The sequence below is a fragment of the Bos mutus genome, chromosome 10 (genome assembly GCF_027580195.1).
Source record: "Bos mutus isolate GX-2022 chromosome 10, NWIPB_WYAK_1.1, whole genome shotgun sequence".
In the NCBI taxonomy this organism is placed as follows: Eukaryota; Metazoa; Chordata; class Mammalia; order Artiodactyla; family Bovidae; genus Bos; species Bos mutus.
The window spans coordinates 13,766,917-13,783,567 of record NC_091626.1 but is presented as its reverse complement, the minus strand read 5'-3'; the positions used below and the strand labels follow the sequence as shown (position 1 = coordinate 13,783,567).

Here is a 16,651-nt window from a genome sequence, read left to right as displayed (position 1 = left end):
AGAATTTATATTTTAATTTTATACCAAAGGAATGGGCAAGCATCTGCTTTCCTTAATCAGATTCTGTACCTTCCTTGATATTTCCACAGGTACAGAGGTATGTAGTTGAGGCGGATGGGACAGCATTATCTATTTATTATTTTTTTCTACAGACCATGTTTATGAAAACACCAGGGAAATAAAGCAGTGAATTCCCAAAATGAGGATTTGTTTGCTCTGGCACAATCACACAGAAGTCCGGGTCCTCTCAAGGCCATCCCCCTCTCGCCGAGGGGCGCGGAGGACAGACGACCGGAAGCAAATGGCGTGGCGGCCGGCGGCGGAGAGTCAGCCCACCCTGACTCTGTTCCAAATACCCGAGCCTGCTCTGTGGCTTTCCGCAAAGCAGGTCCTTCCAAAAGAACTCCAACGGGGACTTCCTGTGTGTGAAAACACTAACCAATTCTTGTTCCTCTCATCTTTTGCTTTATTCCTTCCTTCCACGCTGTTATTGCGAAAAACTGGCAGTTAAATTCAATTGATTCAAAATATTCCGGATCCATATGGCCGCCAACCCTGGAGCTGAGACGGCGATAGCGCCTCACTGCTGTTCTCAAGCATTTGCCTCTCCCCTAGTCCCCAGATGGTGGGAGTAACATTTAAACCTCCTTTTCTCTGCCTTGTACAATAGACCTTGGCACCATTTCAACTGTTTACTCCGGTAATTAACAGCTCTGATACCACAACAATTACAACTCCTACACTCTCACCACAATAATGCTATGAATTAGTGAGAGCTAATGGCTGGAAGGTAGAGCGTTTCCAGACTGTGAGATCTGTGCATTTTTAGAATAAAATAAAAGGTACAAACAGCACGCTTGCAGTAGACAATGATTACCTTGTAATTAGTTTACACAAAGCTTCGTATTTAATGGCAAAATGCTGTAATTAACGTGTGACAGAAAATCAAAGGGTACTTTGTAAGCATATGAAAAATTAACACTGCAGGCCCATAGCTTTATGTACTGATTAGAAGCATATTAAATCAATAGGACACACAAACCAACAGCTTGTATAGCTGATTATTATAGGTCCTTGGAAGGGGGACCCAGCTTTCATTTAACTTGGGGAGGCAATTTTCCTTCTCCTGTCATCTTCCTCAGGCACTGAGACGCACCTCCAACCCAACCCTGGCAGCTTCCTGAAAATAACCACTGAATTGGAAGAAAACATTCTAAGTCATTTTCAGAGATAAGGAAAAATATGTAAATGATTAAGACTGTCCAATGATTGCGGTGACGTGCTGCTACACTAATTAGAAAAGACACCAACTGGAACCAGAAAAATGAAGCAAATGGGTCTCAACCTTGTGGTCAGAAAAATCTCTAGTTTATCAGGTCAATGCCTCTTTATTCAACATGCAGGATGCTAAAATAACTGGAATTGTTTTCTATTTTCAAATTATAAGAAACCAGGCTGCTAGCAAGGCTTATTCTTTTAAAGGCATTATCTGGGTAAACCATTGGATTAGGCACGCTTTGGTCCACACTCTTGTATCTTCAACAGTCACAATCCTATATGATAACTGATGCTTAGAACAATATTCTGGAAGCCTAAAAGGTGCTATGGGACCTTCTGAATCACCAGAAAAAGATTAAGTTGTACGTACTTGTTCAATACTACCTACAATTTAATTCTAATGCAATTTTATGGTAATGTTAATAACACATAGTCTTATGTGCTAAATATTGATACACAGCCAAGTCACAAGGGTCATCTCATTTAATTCTTATTACCTCCTCCAGGAGACAGGTACTAATATTATTTCTCTTTACACTTGAAGAGATAGAGGCTTGGACAGCTGAAGTGATTTGCCCATGGTTCCTCCCTGCCCCAATAACCTCCATTTGCCTAGTCCATGGAACCCGTGAAGCCAGACCACCTCCTACTTATCCTGAGTGTTCAACTATTCAGACTGGTTTATTCCAAACCTTGTCCTGCTTAAAAGGAAATTTACCACATCAATCTTGAACAGGAGATATAAAGAAATATTAAAAAAATAAAATATTTGGTTGCTTATCCAAAAAGCAGGGTTTTTTGAACATGTGAATTGTCCAAAAGAAATCTTTAATTTTTCAGTAATTTTTACTCTTTCTGTGCACATGTTGATTTCTTAACGTAAATGCTTTGTTTAAGATAGTGTTCTCTGTTGAGAATATTTTCATGGAATAAAATAATCTTTCCATGGTCCAAAACAAAACAAAACAAAAAGCAGGGCTTTAAATACTCATGATATTTTTAATGCCATGTCTGATTGTGAAGAAAGGTTGCTTACTCTAAGTTTTCTGAGAATTTACAGGTTCACTAAAATGATCTTGTGAGTGTATTAAGTTGAGAACAGCATTGAAAATTTGTCACCGGCATGAATGATCAAAGGGTGACATCTCAAACTCACTATCCTCACCCACTCACATAGGTGGGTGAGGCAGATGTGTTGCAAAGCTGAACCCTAGAGACTCTCCAACAGGGATTCTTCCTTGAAACTCTGAGGTACTAATGGCTCTCTTACCTTCCAGCCAACTGGCAACAGACAGCAGCTACCCTGTCAGTCAGGAAAGGAAAGACGTTCGAGAGCAATAGCTATGGGACCTTTGTGTTTCCCACAAGTCTCTGTAGAAAGCAGACAATCTGCCACAAGGGCAGCAGGCCACAAAGGCAGGGACCAGAGGGAGAACCCTACTCCAGGGCTTTCAAATAGCGGGTCTTTTCTAAATGGATTCAACTCAGTGTGGCCAGGGCAGGGGACCAGGAGGAGCGGATGTGGGTTCCAAGCTAGATGCAGATCATTGACTAGCTATGTGAACATGGGCAAGTCACTTCACTTCCAAGGGATCGATTTCTCCATTAAACAGAATAACAATACCTTCCTTCTCAAAGTGGTGTGGAAGTAAACGAGTAAAAACTTCAGAGGTTTTCCGAGACGGAACGAGTCAATTCAAGTAAAGTGCTGAAATGCCTGGCACCCAGTTGTCCCTTGCCATCAAGGGGGATTGATGGTAAGACTCCCATGGATAACAAAATCCAAGAATCCTCAAGTCCCATATATAAAATGGCATTGCTCGCCCTTGGTATGTGGGTTCCACATCTGCAGATTCAAATATGCAAGGGTACAAGGAAATGTCAAAACATTTTCCTGTGTATTCATGCATGAGTCTGTGTGCACGTGTATAGTGTATTCACGGGTCTGTGTGCATGTATGCTAAGTAGCTTCAGCTGTGTCCAACTCTTTGCGACCCCATGGACTGTAGCCCTCCAGGCTCCTCTGTCCACGGGATTTCCCAGGCAAGAATACTAGAGTGGGTTGCCATGCCCTCCTCTAGGGGATCTTCCTGAACCAGGGATCAAACCTGCATCTCTCGCCTATCCTGCACTGGGAGGTGGGTTCTTTATCACTAGTTCCACCTGGGAAGCCCATTCATGGGTCTGTGCTTAGTCGCTAGTTGTGTCTGACTTTTTGCAACCTCATGGACTGTAGCCTGCCAGGCTCCTCTGTCCATGGGGATTCTCCAGGCAAGAATACTGGAGTGGGTTGCCACACCCTCTTCCAGAGGCTCTTCCCAACCCAGGGATCAAACCCAGGTCTCCTGCATTGTGAGTGGTTTCTTTATTGTCTGAGCCACCAGAAAAACCCAAGAATACCGGAGTGGGTAGCCTATCCCTTCTCCAGGGGATCTTCCTGACCTAGGGATCAAACTGGGGTCTCCTGCATTGCAGGTGGATTCTTTACCAGCTGAATTACCAGGGAAGCCCATTCGTGGGAGTCTACAAAATGCTAAATCTCATGTCTAGGCCAGCATTCTGGCAACTACTTTTCTAAAGCAGTGTCACCAGGTGTCACTACTAACAAGCCAGTTTTCCAGGAGTGAGGGAGCGAAGCTTCCCTTTATAAACAGAAAGGAAACGGCATAAGAAGGACTAGTACCACAACAAATGTCACCTGGGTCTCCCTGCACTGTCTTAGGTAAGAGTGTCCAGGAAGGTTTTTTCCCCTACAGGTGTGTCTTTGCTTAAGCCTTTATTCCTACTAAATGAAAAAAAATTTTCTCGTCTCTGGAGTGGCAACTTTGGAGCATGCACACGTGTGTAGATTCACTGAAACTTAATAAGCATTGAGTATTTGAGTGAGTTTACTGGAACCTGTTGGGGGAAGTAGATTTTGTTGGCTAGCAGGATAGGCACAGATGGTAAAGAATCTGCCTGCAACGCAGGAGACCCAGTTCGATCCCTGGGTCGGGAAGATCCTCTGGAGAAGGAAATGGCAACCTACTCCAGTATTCTTGCCTGGAGAATCCCATGGACACAGGAGCCTGGTGGGCTACAGTCTGTGGGATTGCAGAGTCGGACACAACTTAGTGACTTAACACTTTCACTTTCAGGATGAAGAGAGTAAGGTTGGTACCAAGACACCATGGAACAAACTGAGAGTTGTGCTGTTTTTATTGTGGCTATTATGTGACATTCTACTTTTCCTAAAATCACTTACATGTCAACACTGATTTTTAAAATATGACTTCAGTGTTTTATCATTTGTTGATTCCATGACTTTGTTTCAAGTCTCAACTGCAACCAAATAATTCTGGTTCTCAATTAGATAGGTAGAAAAAAAGATGATCCTTATAGATCCTGGAGTCCACACTGAATCATGACTACATCTAAAACCAATATCTGCATAAGACGCAAGAGAATCTCAAAATAGTTCAAACCCCTATAAACAGTACTGTTTTTAATCTGTTGCCTACAACATACCAATGAGAAAAATCATGGTATCGTGTCATAAACTGCTATGCAAATGATGCTATTTGTAAGTATTAACATAATTTAGTGCTTACAGTCATATTCTCATTTCTAATAATTCTCCCAGAATGGAGTCTTTCTCTGGACTCTTAGCCTGCAGGATAGTCTTTCATCAAGAAGCTGAAATTTTTAATAACCTGCCAGCATATGTTTTGCATGTGCCAGGCTAGGCTGGATGACACAACGTCTTCATTATAAAAAGAAACAGGTCTACAAACTGTAATAGGACATTTAAACATGCCTGTGCTCATAAAGTAATGCTTTGATGTCTAAATGTGCACCATTATGATGGTCTTCTGGAACAAAGGATAATTCTAATCCTAAATTCTCAATAGCTACACTCAGTGGAGATTGCAGTTCACTGCCACTCTGAATGCGATTTCACTTTGAAGGCAAAAGAATGTCAATAGTCTCCTAACAACAAAAAAAAAGCTCTTCAGAAGTACCTTATTTTTTTATTTTTGGCTTCTAACAACATCATGGTCAAGCACAGGTCTCAGAATGTAAAAAGATTTCATAATAATTATTTTCCCTTGTTAAGTTAAAAAAAATTTAGACAGATCATTAATTATTCATAAGTGTCACATTTGACAACATTAACAATAATGCCGAATGTAATTGGTGGCAATTTAAAATGGTATAGTTTAAAATATTTGAAATTAAATAATATATATTCAGACTTCTAAATGCAATTCAGCTATATGTCAATATGTTGAATATTTTTAAAACTTAAAATCAAGCATTTAAAATTTATCATAGTCTAGTATCAGGAGAATTCTATAAAAATTATTGATTTGAAATACTGAGGCAAGCAAGTACTTTGTACATTAACACTGGGACTGCCCAGGTGGTGCTAGTGGTAAAGAACCTGCCTCCCAATGCAGGAGAGGAAAGAGACTTGGCTTTGAACCTTGGGTCAGGAACATCCTCTGGAGGAGGGCATGGCAACCTACTCCAGTGGTCTTGCCTGGAGAATTCCATGAACAGAGGAGCCTGGGGGGCTACAGTCCATGGGGTCGCTAAGAGTCGGACATGACTGAAGCGACTTAGCACAAAAGCACACAAACATTTCAATTTTTTAGATTAAAAAAAAGTCATACTTTTCATGGTTTAATCTCAACAGTTTTGCTTAAAAAACTTTTTTAATACAAGATGAAATAAAATCCAGTCCAAGGAGAACACAAGAGCAACCTCTATGGGCCTCTGGGCCTCAAAATTAAATACATTTTCCTTGTTTTATTTTTTTCTTAGGAGAGTAATTCACTTTGGTATCCTTTAAATAATATGTAAAAAGCTGGCCATGACAGGTACTGCATTAAGTCCATTCACTGATGGAGGAGGAAGAAAAGCCCTGAATAGATCATGAGGAGAACTAACATTTATCAAAGGGAGCTCTGTCTTCTGACTGTTCTCTAGATTTATTCATCATTTCATTTTCACAGGAATAATGTGATTCTCTCTGTGTGCCGCTCCCTTTCTATCACTTGTCTTGATTCATCTGCTTCTGTAGTGGGATGCTCAAAGCAGGTGCAAATCACCGCACAGCCACCACTACAGAATTTGGCAGGGAAGGAGTCAGTTCATGGAAAATTTGTGTCTGAATTTTCCTCATCAGTTATACTTTCATCAGTAGTGAAAAACAGAGATTTGGGATTAAGTGAAGTCAGCACGTCGAGGTCTCTGAATGCAAAATGATGCCATTTTCAGGACGGTGGGTTTAATTCATATGTGAAGCCACATAAAACTAATTATTAAGCAACTTTGAAACAGACTAAGAAGTTGTACAATTCATCCTCCCACCAATATACATGGAAAAATCCATATACATCACTCATATATTAAGAGTTTTTACCTATTATTCAGTTCTTGCCTGGAGATTTTCTTGCTGGAATGTATTATTTTCTCAACCGCTCATAGGGACCAGCAGTTACATAAATTTCCTTGAATTGTCTTCAAAAACGTATGACTGCTGACAGAATGCTATTAAACATTAGCTTCCAGGTGACAAGCATTCACTAATAGAATTTCCCTCTCACAATAAAATACAACTAGCTTAATAACAACAGTTGGTAGAAGCATATGATCTAGAATCACTTAGAGCAAATTATTAGATTTGAATTGTTATTTGGATATCATAAAAACACTACTTCCTAATTATTATCATAATCAATTTGAGGATTTTCAGGGATCCAAGACGGAATATTTAAGATAACCTGATCAACCTCATTCACTTAGTACATAAAAACTAAGGCCCAGGAAAGTAAAAAATTGCCTAAGGTCTCAACTGCTGGTAGGTAACTCAGCTGAGTTACTACAAGAAAGTGCCTTATCTCCTAGCTAAGCCTTTTGCTTTATCTTCTATCTGTTCACAGACACTTTGGGTTTATGTTACCATTGAATACTCACTTGTGCCCATTTCTTTCTCCAGTCTTCGCGACTGTATCTCTGACTCTCCTTTAGGATCCGGTTGTAGCACTTTAGGTGGGAGGGAATGTCACAAAACGCAGTCCCATTTCCTCCAAACTCATAGTCTGCTTTAAAGAGCCAGCGTTGGATTTCCAGGTGATCGATGACCAGCTGACTCACCTGTTCTATTATCTGTGGGGCCAAAGATACAGCAACATTTAATTTCCTGGATTCCTTCTTATCGTGTTAACTTAGCTGTAGTACTTCCCACATGTCTTTATTTCAAACAGTCTGTTCATTCAGTTATCTTCTAGTTACTAAAACAGATTAGAAGTTTTAAGTGATATGTGTATATGTGTGTGTGTATGTTGGGTTGGCCAAAAAGTTCATTCAGGGTTTTCCATAAGCTGTTATGCAAAAATGCAAATGAACTTTTTGATTAACCCCATACATTTTTTGGTATAAATAAATCACCAACCAATGGGACCAAAGACATGTTTAAAAGTATAATCTTACTTATGAGAAATTATGAAATTATCACTTGCTAACTTTTGAAGGCAAAAGAAAAAATCTGAATATCTGTAATTGAATCTTAATATTGTTCTCTTCCTTTTTCAGAGAATAATGTGTTTACTTATTGATTCTTCAAATGATTCTTTTATAGTTTCAAGACTATAAAAAGTTATAGTCTTGAAAACTTAAACTGTTTGGAGCTTTGCTGAGCTTTTAAATGTTATAATCTATAAAATATTTAATGTTTTTCTCATTTAGTATACATGAAATACATTTGTTTGGCCAGTCAATTGACCAAGTGTGTTATATGTATTATATGAACAAGACAGATAAAGGAGGTAAAAAACTTGTGAAAGCAACTTTATTGGAATACACACCTCTCCTACATCTTATTTGAAACTTTTCTCAAGAATTGGGCTCAGTCACATGAACGTTTCAGGGGTAAACATGCAAGCTCGAATATCACAATAATAATAATAACTGTAATAGTTAACATCACTGAACTCTCAGTAGGCTCTAGGCCTTTGGCATAGTTCTTTACACAAATCCTCTCATTGAACACTCACAAAAACCTATGAAATAGGCACCATTATTAATTCTATTTTATGTATAAATAACTGAGACTCAGGTAATTTAAATAACTTGCCCACGATCACACAACACTCAGTCGCAGAACAGGGACTCCACCCAGGCTGCTCTGAGTCCAATACCTAAGCCCATTTCTTCTCCACTGTGCTACCCATCTCAAGCTACAGAGAGGTAGAGGAGAAGGGTGAGGTGGAGAAGGAAGTCAGGAACAAGAGAAGCAACTTCCTTTACGGTCAATAAGCCATTTGGATATGTTTGAATCAGAAAAGGTCTATAGCAAGATTACTTAACTATAAGTAATACTGTTCTAGTAGAGCCTTGGTGAAAAATAACTCATTAGACCACAAAGTGATTTTTTGTTTGATCTTCTCATCAGACTTTCTAATCTATATAGAAAGAAACAATAGTAAGTGTTCCCTCTCCTGATCCTACCCCATGCTATTCTTGGCCATGGTCTGTGCTTAAGGAGGCTTCTGCAACACTGTTCTCTTCTCTTTTGATGAGTTTGGTCACCAAATGGATTTTTTTAAACTATAGAGTGTGAGACGACTCATAATTCTGGGGAAAAAAATCTGTTGAAATCTGGAACTGGAAGATTAAAATTATTTTGATTAAAGGTACAATCTGTTCTCTTGAGTTGGGTCTTTCCAGCCAATCTTCCTGGAGATGCTACAGTATACAGCAGTGTTGAAGTGATACTAAAACAGACATACTTGGGACCCCTGGAAGCCCCATGCAACCATAGGGTATTCAATTAGGGTGAAAATGAAATTGTCTTAGCTCCCTAATTATCAAGTAGTGTCTAGGGATAATGTGGGTGTTTAAATGACAAGTACTCTGGTCTACAAACCATATGGCTATAAGCATAGCCTAGGAAGGTTTTTAAAAATGTGTCTTTCAAAGTTACATCCCTTCTTTCTCTAACGTGTTGAGAAGACAGATTCCATTATGGTCATATGTTGCAGAAGGAGAAATAGTTCTTGGCCTGTTAATGTCCAATAAGATTCTCTTGCCAGTGTAAGGAAAGATATTCTGGCACAGTCCTTTTCATTGTATGTTTGGATATATTGAATATTTGGAAGTTTCAGCTACTAACAGAATTATTATCTGCTTCTTCCAAATCCTATTATTTGTTGCTTCTGAGAATCCTATAAATGGGTGTCTGTTGATGGATTCCCTACAGTAATGAAAAGGATCAATAGTATTGTAAAGACTATAGCACTGGAAAGAATTATGTGCTATCTTTAAGTGAAAATTGAACAGTGCTTTAAAATAGCATTGCCATTTTTGATTATTTAAGCAAAGCTGTCAATATTTCATATGGAACACATGCCAGAAAGAGAAGTTGCCTGGTTACTTTATGGATCAAAACAGGAAATGCTCACTGTGCTCAAGCTGGACTTAAAAAATAAAATAAATTACTTAATCATAAAGCAAATGACTTTATGCTATTGCCAAACATTTATCATTTTCTATTTGAGTCTATCTATTCAAAAGATGTAATATATTTTTAAATTGCCATACATTTTATACTGGTGTAGGGCAGAAATAGAAAAATGTCTACTGCTAAAATCCAACTGATAGCTAGGAATATTTATTAACCTAAATTAAAATAATCACAGCTTTCTTTCACCAGCTTTAAGTTTATGATGCACATCGGTAAAAAGTCAGTGTTACTGATTCATTACCATCTGCAAATTCAAAATGCTGACATGTTCAGATAGATTAGGTAGAATAGGCATTATCTGGAAAAATCTCAATGGAGTGCTTCAATTCTTGTTGACCTCAGACAAGTGGTTTCCAAATAAGTAGTGCAGACCTCAGTTATGACTCAGTTTATTGTGATACAATTTGCACACACCATAGGTGAAATGACACCCTTTAAATCCAATTTATCTTTGAGGAGAGGTTTTTATCCTACTTCTGAATATCAGCATTAGAGTGAAGCTTTACTGCATTAAAGATTCCTGTATCTTTAACCACAATTAACATATAAAGTTCTAAAATATTTCATAGCAAAGACTGCCTGAATTCTCATCAATGGGGACAAAAGCAAGACTCACTCAATATAAATACTGCACATACATTCTAAGGTTTTGAGGACTGTTAATGTAATATACACGTATGAAATTGTATCACTTAAAAATGCATTTCACTTGTATTATGTCTATCAGCCTAGCATTCTACAGGGAAGCAGAGTTAAGTAATCCACTCTGTTACCTTCAAATTTCAGTGGAGGTTAATGATAATGGAAGGGACACATCAGGTCAGGGGAAGCTTCTCTCTTCTAATCCTATTAAGATAGCCTGTGCCTTTTCTAGACTGCCCTCTTTAAAAGAAACTTCCTTCCTGAGCCCATGTATTGCCCATGAACACTCTATCTAGCAAGACTGAAACAATCTGGGGGCAATTTAATAATTGCCAGTTAGTCTCTGAAAAGTATGATTTGTTGAAAGACTTGGTTTGCGGGCTCAGCAGCTATGAGGTGCAGAGCATCAGGATCAGGCAGCTGAGAGAAGTAGCATGACCCCTAAATATTGTCACTCACAAACATCCGCATTTTGTACAGTTTTTTAGTTTCCCCAGAAGTAGGTGCCCCAAATCACTTGTGATTGGCTCAGAGGAATGGTTAAGAGATGGAATGAAACAGAGATTAAGAAATGTTAACAACTATTTGTCTTTCAGTTTCTTTATTGTAAAAAAAGATAGCAGTTAAATGTGAGAACACCTGCCAGAGCAAACTTAGAGTGGTTAATTTCTAGTTCTCTAGTGGGTAATTTTGTAGTGACTATATTATGGTGACTGCAGCCATGAAATTAAAAGATGCTTACTCCTTGGAAGAAAAGTTATGACCAACCTAGATAGCATATTGAAAAGCAGAGACATTACTTTGACAACAAAGGTCTGTCTAGTCAAGGCTATGGTTTTTCCAGTGGTCATGTATGGATGTGAGAGTTGGACTGTGAAGAAAGCTGAATGCCGAAGAATTGATGCTTTTGAACTGTGGTGTTGGAGAAGACTCTTGAGAGTCCCTTGGACTGCAAGGAGATCCAACCAGTCCATTCTGAAGATCAGCCCTGGGATTTCTTTGGAAGGAATGATGCTAAAGCTGAAACTCCAGTACTTTGGCCACCTCATATGAAGAGCTGACTCATTGGAAAAGACTCTGATGCTGGGAGGGATTGGGGGCAGGAGGAGAAGGGGACGACAGAGGATGAGATGGCTGGATGGCATCGCTGACTCGATGGACGTGAGTCTGAGTGAACTCCGGGAGTTGGTGATGGACAGGAAGGCCTGGCGTGCTGCGATTCATGGGGTCGCAAAGAGTCGGACATGACTGAGCGACTGAACTGAACTGAATATTATGGTTCTTCAAATATTAGGGCCCTAACTATCTTTTGGAAGAATGTACAGCCACAGACTCAGACCAAGGCAAATTCAGAAACAGAGAGTTTTCCTCCTGGAGTCATTTCACATTCCCTTTCTGGGGTTTTCCCCCTTTCTTTATGGCCACTTACTGAACAGCTAGGATTTTGGTGTTTTTTTTTTTTTGTAGAGCCATGGATGTCCTTAGTCTGCCACATGCCCTTGGCAATATGACTCCCTAGAGCTCTCCTAACCTGCTCCTTTTAGCCCGAACTGACTTTCACATTTCTTAGGGTCCTACTAAAATGACTAGCTAATTAATATGATGATGAACTAATCCATATTAAGGCAATAAATATTGATAGCAGATTAATACATGAGTAGAGCCTTCAGTTCCTTAATCCAAATGAATAAATACTTTGAGAATGACAATTTCTGTAAGGCCCATAGGAAGATACTTTAAACACTGAAGGACTAAAGTGTGTTATGCTCAGTCACGTCCAACACTTTTGCAACCTCATGAACTGTTAACCCGCCAGGCTCCTCTGTCCATGGGATTTTCCAGGCAAGAATACTAAACTGGGTTGCTATTTCCATTTCCTACTCCAGGGAATCTTCCCGACACAGGGATTGAACCCACACCTCTTGTGTCTCCGACACTGACAAGTGGATTCTTTACCACTGAACCACCAAGAAAGCCCGAAGGCTAAAGCAGATCCCATCAAATCAACTCAAGTATTCCATAATATTCTTCATTGGATAGGGCTGACTCCAGAAGACTTAAAAAGTTCCTACAAGGTCAAGAGAATGTGAAATATTTAAACAGAACCTCACTTGTCCACCCTGCTTACCTGCTGGTGACTATAGATGTTATATATTCCAGGAGGGACTGGCACATTTGCGTTCTCAAAGACCCGTTTGCTTCCAGACTTGGTGCTATAGAAATGAGCTAGTTCGGGCTCTGAGCCTAGGATAGGTATGTTTAACATGTCTGCCACGGCCAAATCATCTCTGTGGAGGAGCCCGCTGACAATGTAGGCTTCTTTACCTTGGATGAGATTTTTTATTCTTTTGATTGCCTTGGGACTGTACATCAGGTGAGTAGCCAGGCACATATGCTGCTTCTGGGGGGAGATCGTAATATTCTTGTTAAAAGGTATTCTTTTTCTAGTCCATACACCTAATCTATAATGTTGCACACAATAAATGCATTATTAATAGCAGGCTGGGTTATGACCTATCCTGTTGTTTAGCAGTTTAAAATGATAAAAGCTGTTGGGGTGAGGCTCCATAATCGCTCACATCTTTAGTGTGTTGGAAATAGGCTCATTGGGAATAGAACTAATTACTACACATCTGTATTTATTTGATCCACGTGGAATTATCCTTCTGTCAGAAGGAAAAGAAGCTGGCGGCCTTTGGATAATAGTGATTCATCTCTGCAACACTTCTGGCATGGTTTAACACTAAAGCGTCTGGAAAATCAATACAAAAAAATGAAGAAAAGAGCCTCCTAATATTCTTCAGTATTCAGGGCTCCTAATCTGGCAACCCTTTAAATGATTCAGTAGGAAAAAGGCACTTGACTTGATACCCTCTTCCCAAAGTTCTACCACAAATTCCATTTCAAGAGTACATATTTTTATGATGATTATCATGGTTCTTGGCCAGCACTCCAGAGAGGACTCATGAATGGAAAATATTTGAGAATTTCAGCAACACTCAAATTCCTCTTCCAATGGAAAACTTTTTATTTTTGACTACTTACACCCAGCTCAGCAATACATGTGACTGTCTCCTTCAATTAAATAAATAATTCTGGCATGTCTAACAGGGGCAGAGGATGGAGCCAGATGGTCAGCACAAACCAAAACTAATACAAGAATGTCTCTGTGCTCAAGGAGTGGGAACACAGATGAGTACAATTAATGCATAATTAATACAAGGCAGAGAAGGGCCATAAAGAACTACAGAGGGCCTTGGAAGCATGGAGGAGGGAGGCAGAAGCCACGTGCTAGTGGGAAGAGCTGAAAAGGCAAATCACTTATCTCAGTTGGGTCTCAGTTTTCTCATCTGTAAAATGAGTATAATAATAGTACCCATCTCATAGGGATGCTGTGAGTATTAAATGAGATAATGCATGTAAAGCGCTTATAATAGTGCTTGGATATAATAAGCACTTAATGAACATCTGCTAATATTATTGTTATAAAAGAGGTTGGGGTTAAGGTAAATTCTGAAGGATGGGTAGGATTTTATCAGGTGAGGATGAGCATAGCCTAGGGATGGAATATGAGAGCCCAAGATTGTGCTTATTTCTCTAGAGCAGAGAGCAACATGGCACATGAGAAAGTCCTGGGGCTTAGGAGCCAAATGGTTCTTTGAATCCAGTTCTGTCCCTAACAAATAACCTGAACTTGGGCAAATGACTTAGATTCCTTGAGACTAAGTTTCTCCATCTGCCGAGTGGGAATAAAAATAACCATTTGATGGGTTCCTCGAAGGATAAAATAAGATTATGAATGTTTAACACCTTTTATAATGCATGGCATTGAGTTGACATTCAACCGATGGTATTAAAAATTACTATGGAGAAAACTTAAAAAAAAATAAAGTCACTAAAATGTCATGCAAATAATATAATGCAAGACATGAGAGTCTTAATGGAGTTTAAAGGATTTTGTAGAGTGGATCCATCTCCCCCCAGAGTCTAGTCAAAATTCTGTTCAACAAGGCCTTAAATTGTGGAGAAATTCCGAGCCACTATTTTGGGGAATATCAGGCGCACGAGTTTGCAAACTGTTAGAGGATATGAATGCCGAGTATAAGAGAAAGTGACTGAGGAGACCCCCTGGATTTCAGTCCTATCTGAATTTGTAACTTGCCAGTTGATTTAGAAAACCTGATCTTTCTGAGCCTCGGTTCCCCACATTCAAATGAGGGGTTGAACCAGAAGTCTCTAGGGTCCTTTCAGCTGTGATATAACGTTAAAACCAAAGCTTTTCTGGATATACTATTTAATGGGTACAGAGCTGCTTCTTGGGATTTTGAAAAAGTTTTGAAACTGGATAACACGACGATTGTACAACGATGTGAATGCACTTAATGCCATGGAACTGTACACTTCAAATGATTTAAATGGTAAATTTTATGCTATGTATATTCTGCCTCCCCCTTCAAAACAAGATCCCCCCAAAAAATTCCTCTGAGAGAGGATTTTATGATTTACCCTATTGAACCCTCCCTTCAGAGCAAGTGATCTAAGTTCCTTTTGTCTATGGAATATGCCTTTTCTACATAATTTAAATCCATTTTCAAAACCTGCCTTTAAGAATGCAGCTCTAGGAAATCCAGTGTTCCACTGGACAATGAATGGTAACAGCACCTCGTGAGTTTGTGTTTCCCATCTGATTGCTCACTGTTCATCCCCTTGTTTGTTATTTCACTCCTTTCCTTTCCTTACAAATTATTCCAATGAGGAAATGTGAAAAAGTGATATGTCTGGGAGAACTGATGACTTGAGTCACAAAGTATATGGTGGACTTTTCAGGGACCTGGAAGAATATCTCAAAGGGGACAGTCTTCTCATGTCAAGTTCCCAAGGTCTCAGCACATGTACTCTTCCCTTTGATCCATATGACACAATTAACAGTCCCTCTTTTGGAGATGGGGAAACTGAGGCTCAGGTGATTTGCCTATAGTCACACAGCTGGTACACAGCAGAGGCAGGATTATTATTCATTATTATTTTATTTATTTATTATTATTATTCATTATTAGCACAGTTCTCATGGCATGGCTGCCATGATTTCTCCCATTTTACAGACTGAGTAGTGAGGTCTGAGGTTTTTTGAAGTGTGATGAGGGGATGGCAGATGCAGCAACAGAACCTAACATGAACGTTCTGAACACATTTCTGGCCAGGATGAATGTCTGTCTCCTCTAGGGTTGCTTGTTTCTATTGGCAAGTACTCTACCCAACTCTATTATGTCATCTGCAGGCATGCCTTATTCTTCAGGCAAGATGGTCCCATGGTATTGTGTTCAATGTGTGTTTGATAAAGATTTGAATGTAAGTTATGGCAGAGCATTTCTGACTGCAGGTCTGGTGTGATCACGTAGAGAAAATCAGTATCATCAGATCAGTATCATCCAGTATCACCTGTGGATTTATACAGATGACAAAAATCTAAAATGTTCCTAATTCCATAATATGATGTTGCTGTTTAGTTGCTCTGTTGTGTCTGACTCTTTTGTGACCCCATGGACTGTAGCCCCCCAGGCTCCTTAGGCAATAGGATTTCCCAGGCAAGAATACTAGAGTGGGTTGCTGTTTTCTTCTCCAGGGGATCTTCCTGACCTAGGGATCAAACCCACGAATCCTGCTTGGCAGGCAGAGTCTTTACTACTGAGCCGCTTGGGGAGCAACCCACTCTAGTATTCTTGCCTGGAAAATTCCATGGACAGAGGAGCCTTAGGGGCTATAGTCTATCAGGTTGCAAAGAGTTGAACTTGACAGAACAACTGAGCATGCACACATGCACCTGTGAAGCAATTCCAAAACATAGTTACAATTAACTTATCAGCACTATTTTTTTTTTTGGCCTGAGACAAAAGGTTGTTGCTTAGGAAGTCTTCATAAACATCACAATATTCAAAGGTAGACATGATGACTTTGTAACAGTATTTTTCACCTTTACAGATTCAAAAATTGTATAGTAACTTGGAGAGATGTACAAACAGATTTTTGGCACACTTAAAAAAAATCTCGAAGCCATCCATTGGAATGAAAATAAGCACTGATACAATCTCTCAAATGCATTAAAAAGAAATAAAGCCATGACTAAACATGAGTAGGAAATGATCTGAAAGTGATGAGAGTTTTAATTTTTATACTTTAAAAAGGTGACTGCCTATGAGTGATTAATTACTCAAATACTTTAAA

General features: G+C 39.3%; 1 protein-coding gene across 1 annotated transcript in view; it reads right to left on the bottom strand.

Annotated features, from left to right (window-relative positions):
* The window catches only part of IQCH (IQ motif containing H), a 229,793-nt gene that overhangs the window by 78,785 nt on the left and 134,357 nt on the right, over nt 1–16,651 (bottom strand). The window contains 2 exon segments of the mRNA XM_070377335.1: nt 7,240–7,431; nt 12,558–12,830. Coding sequence (XP_070233436.1) covers nt 7,240–7,431; nt 12,558–12,830 — 465 coding nt within the window.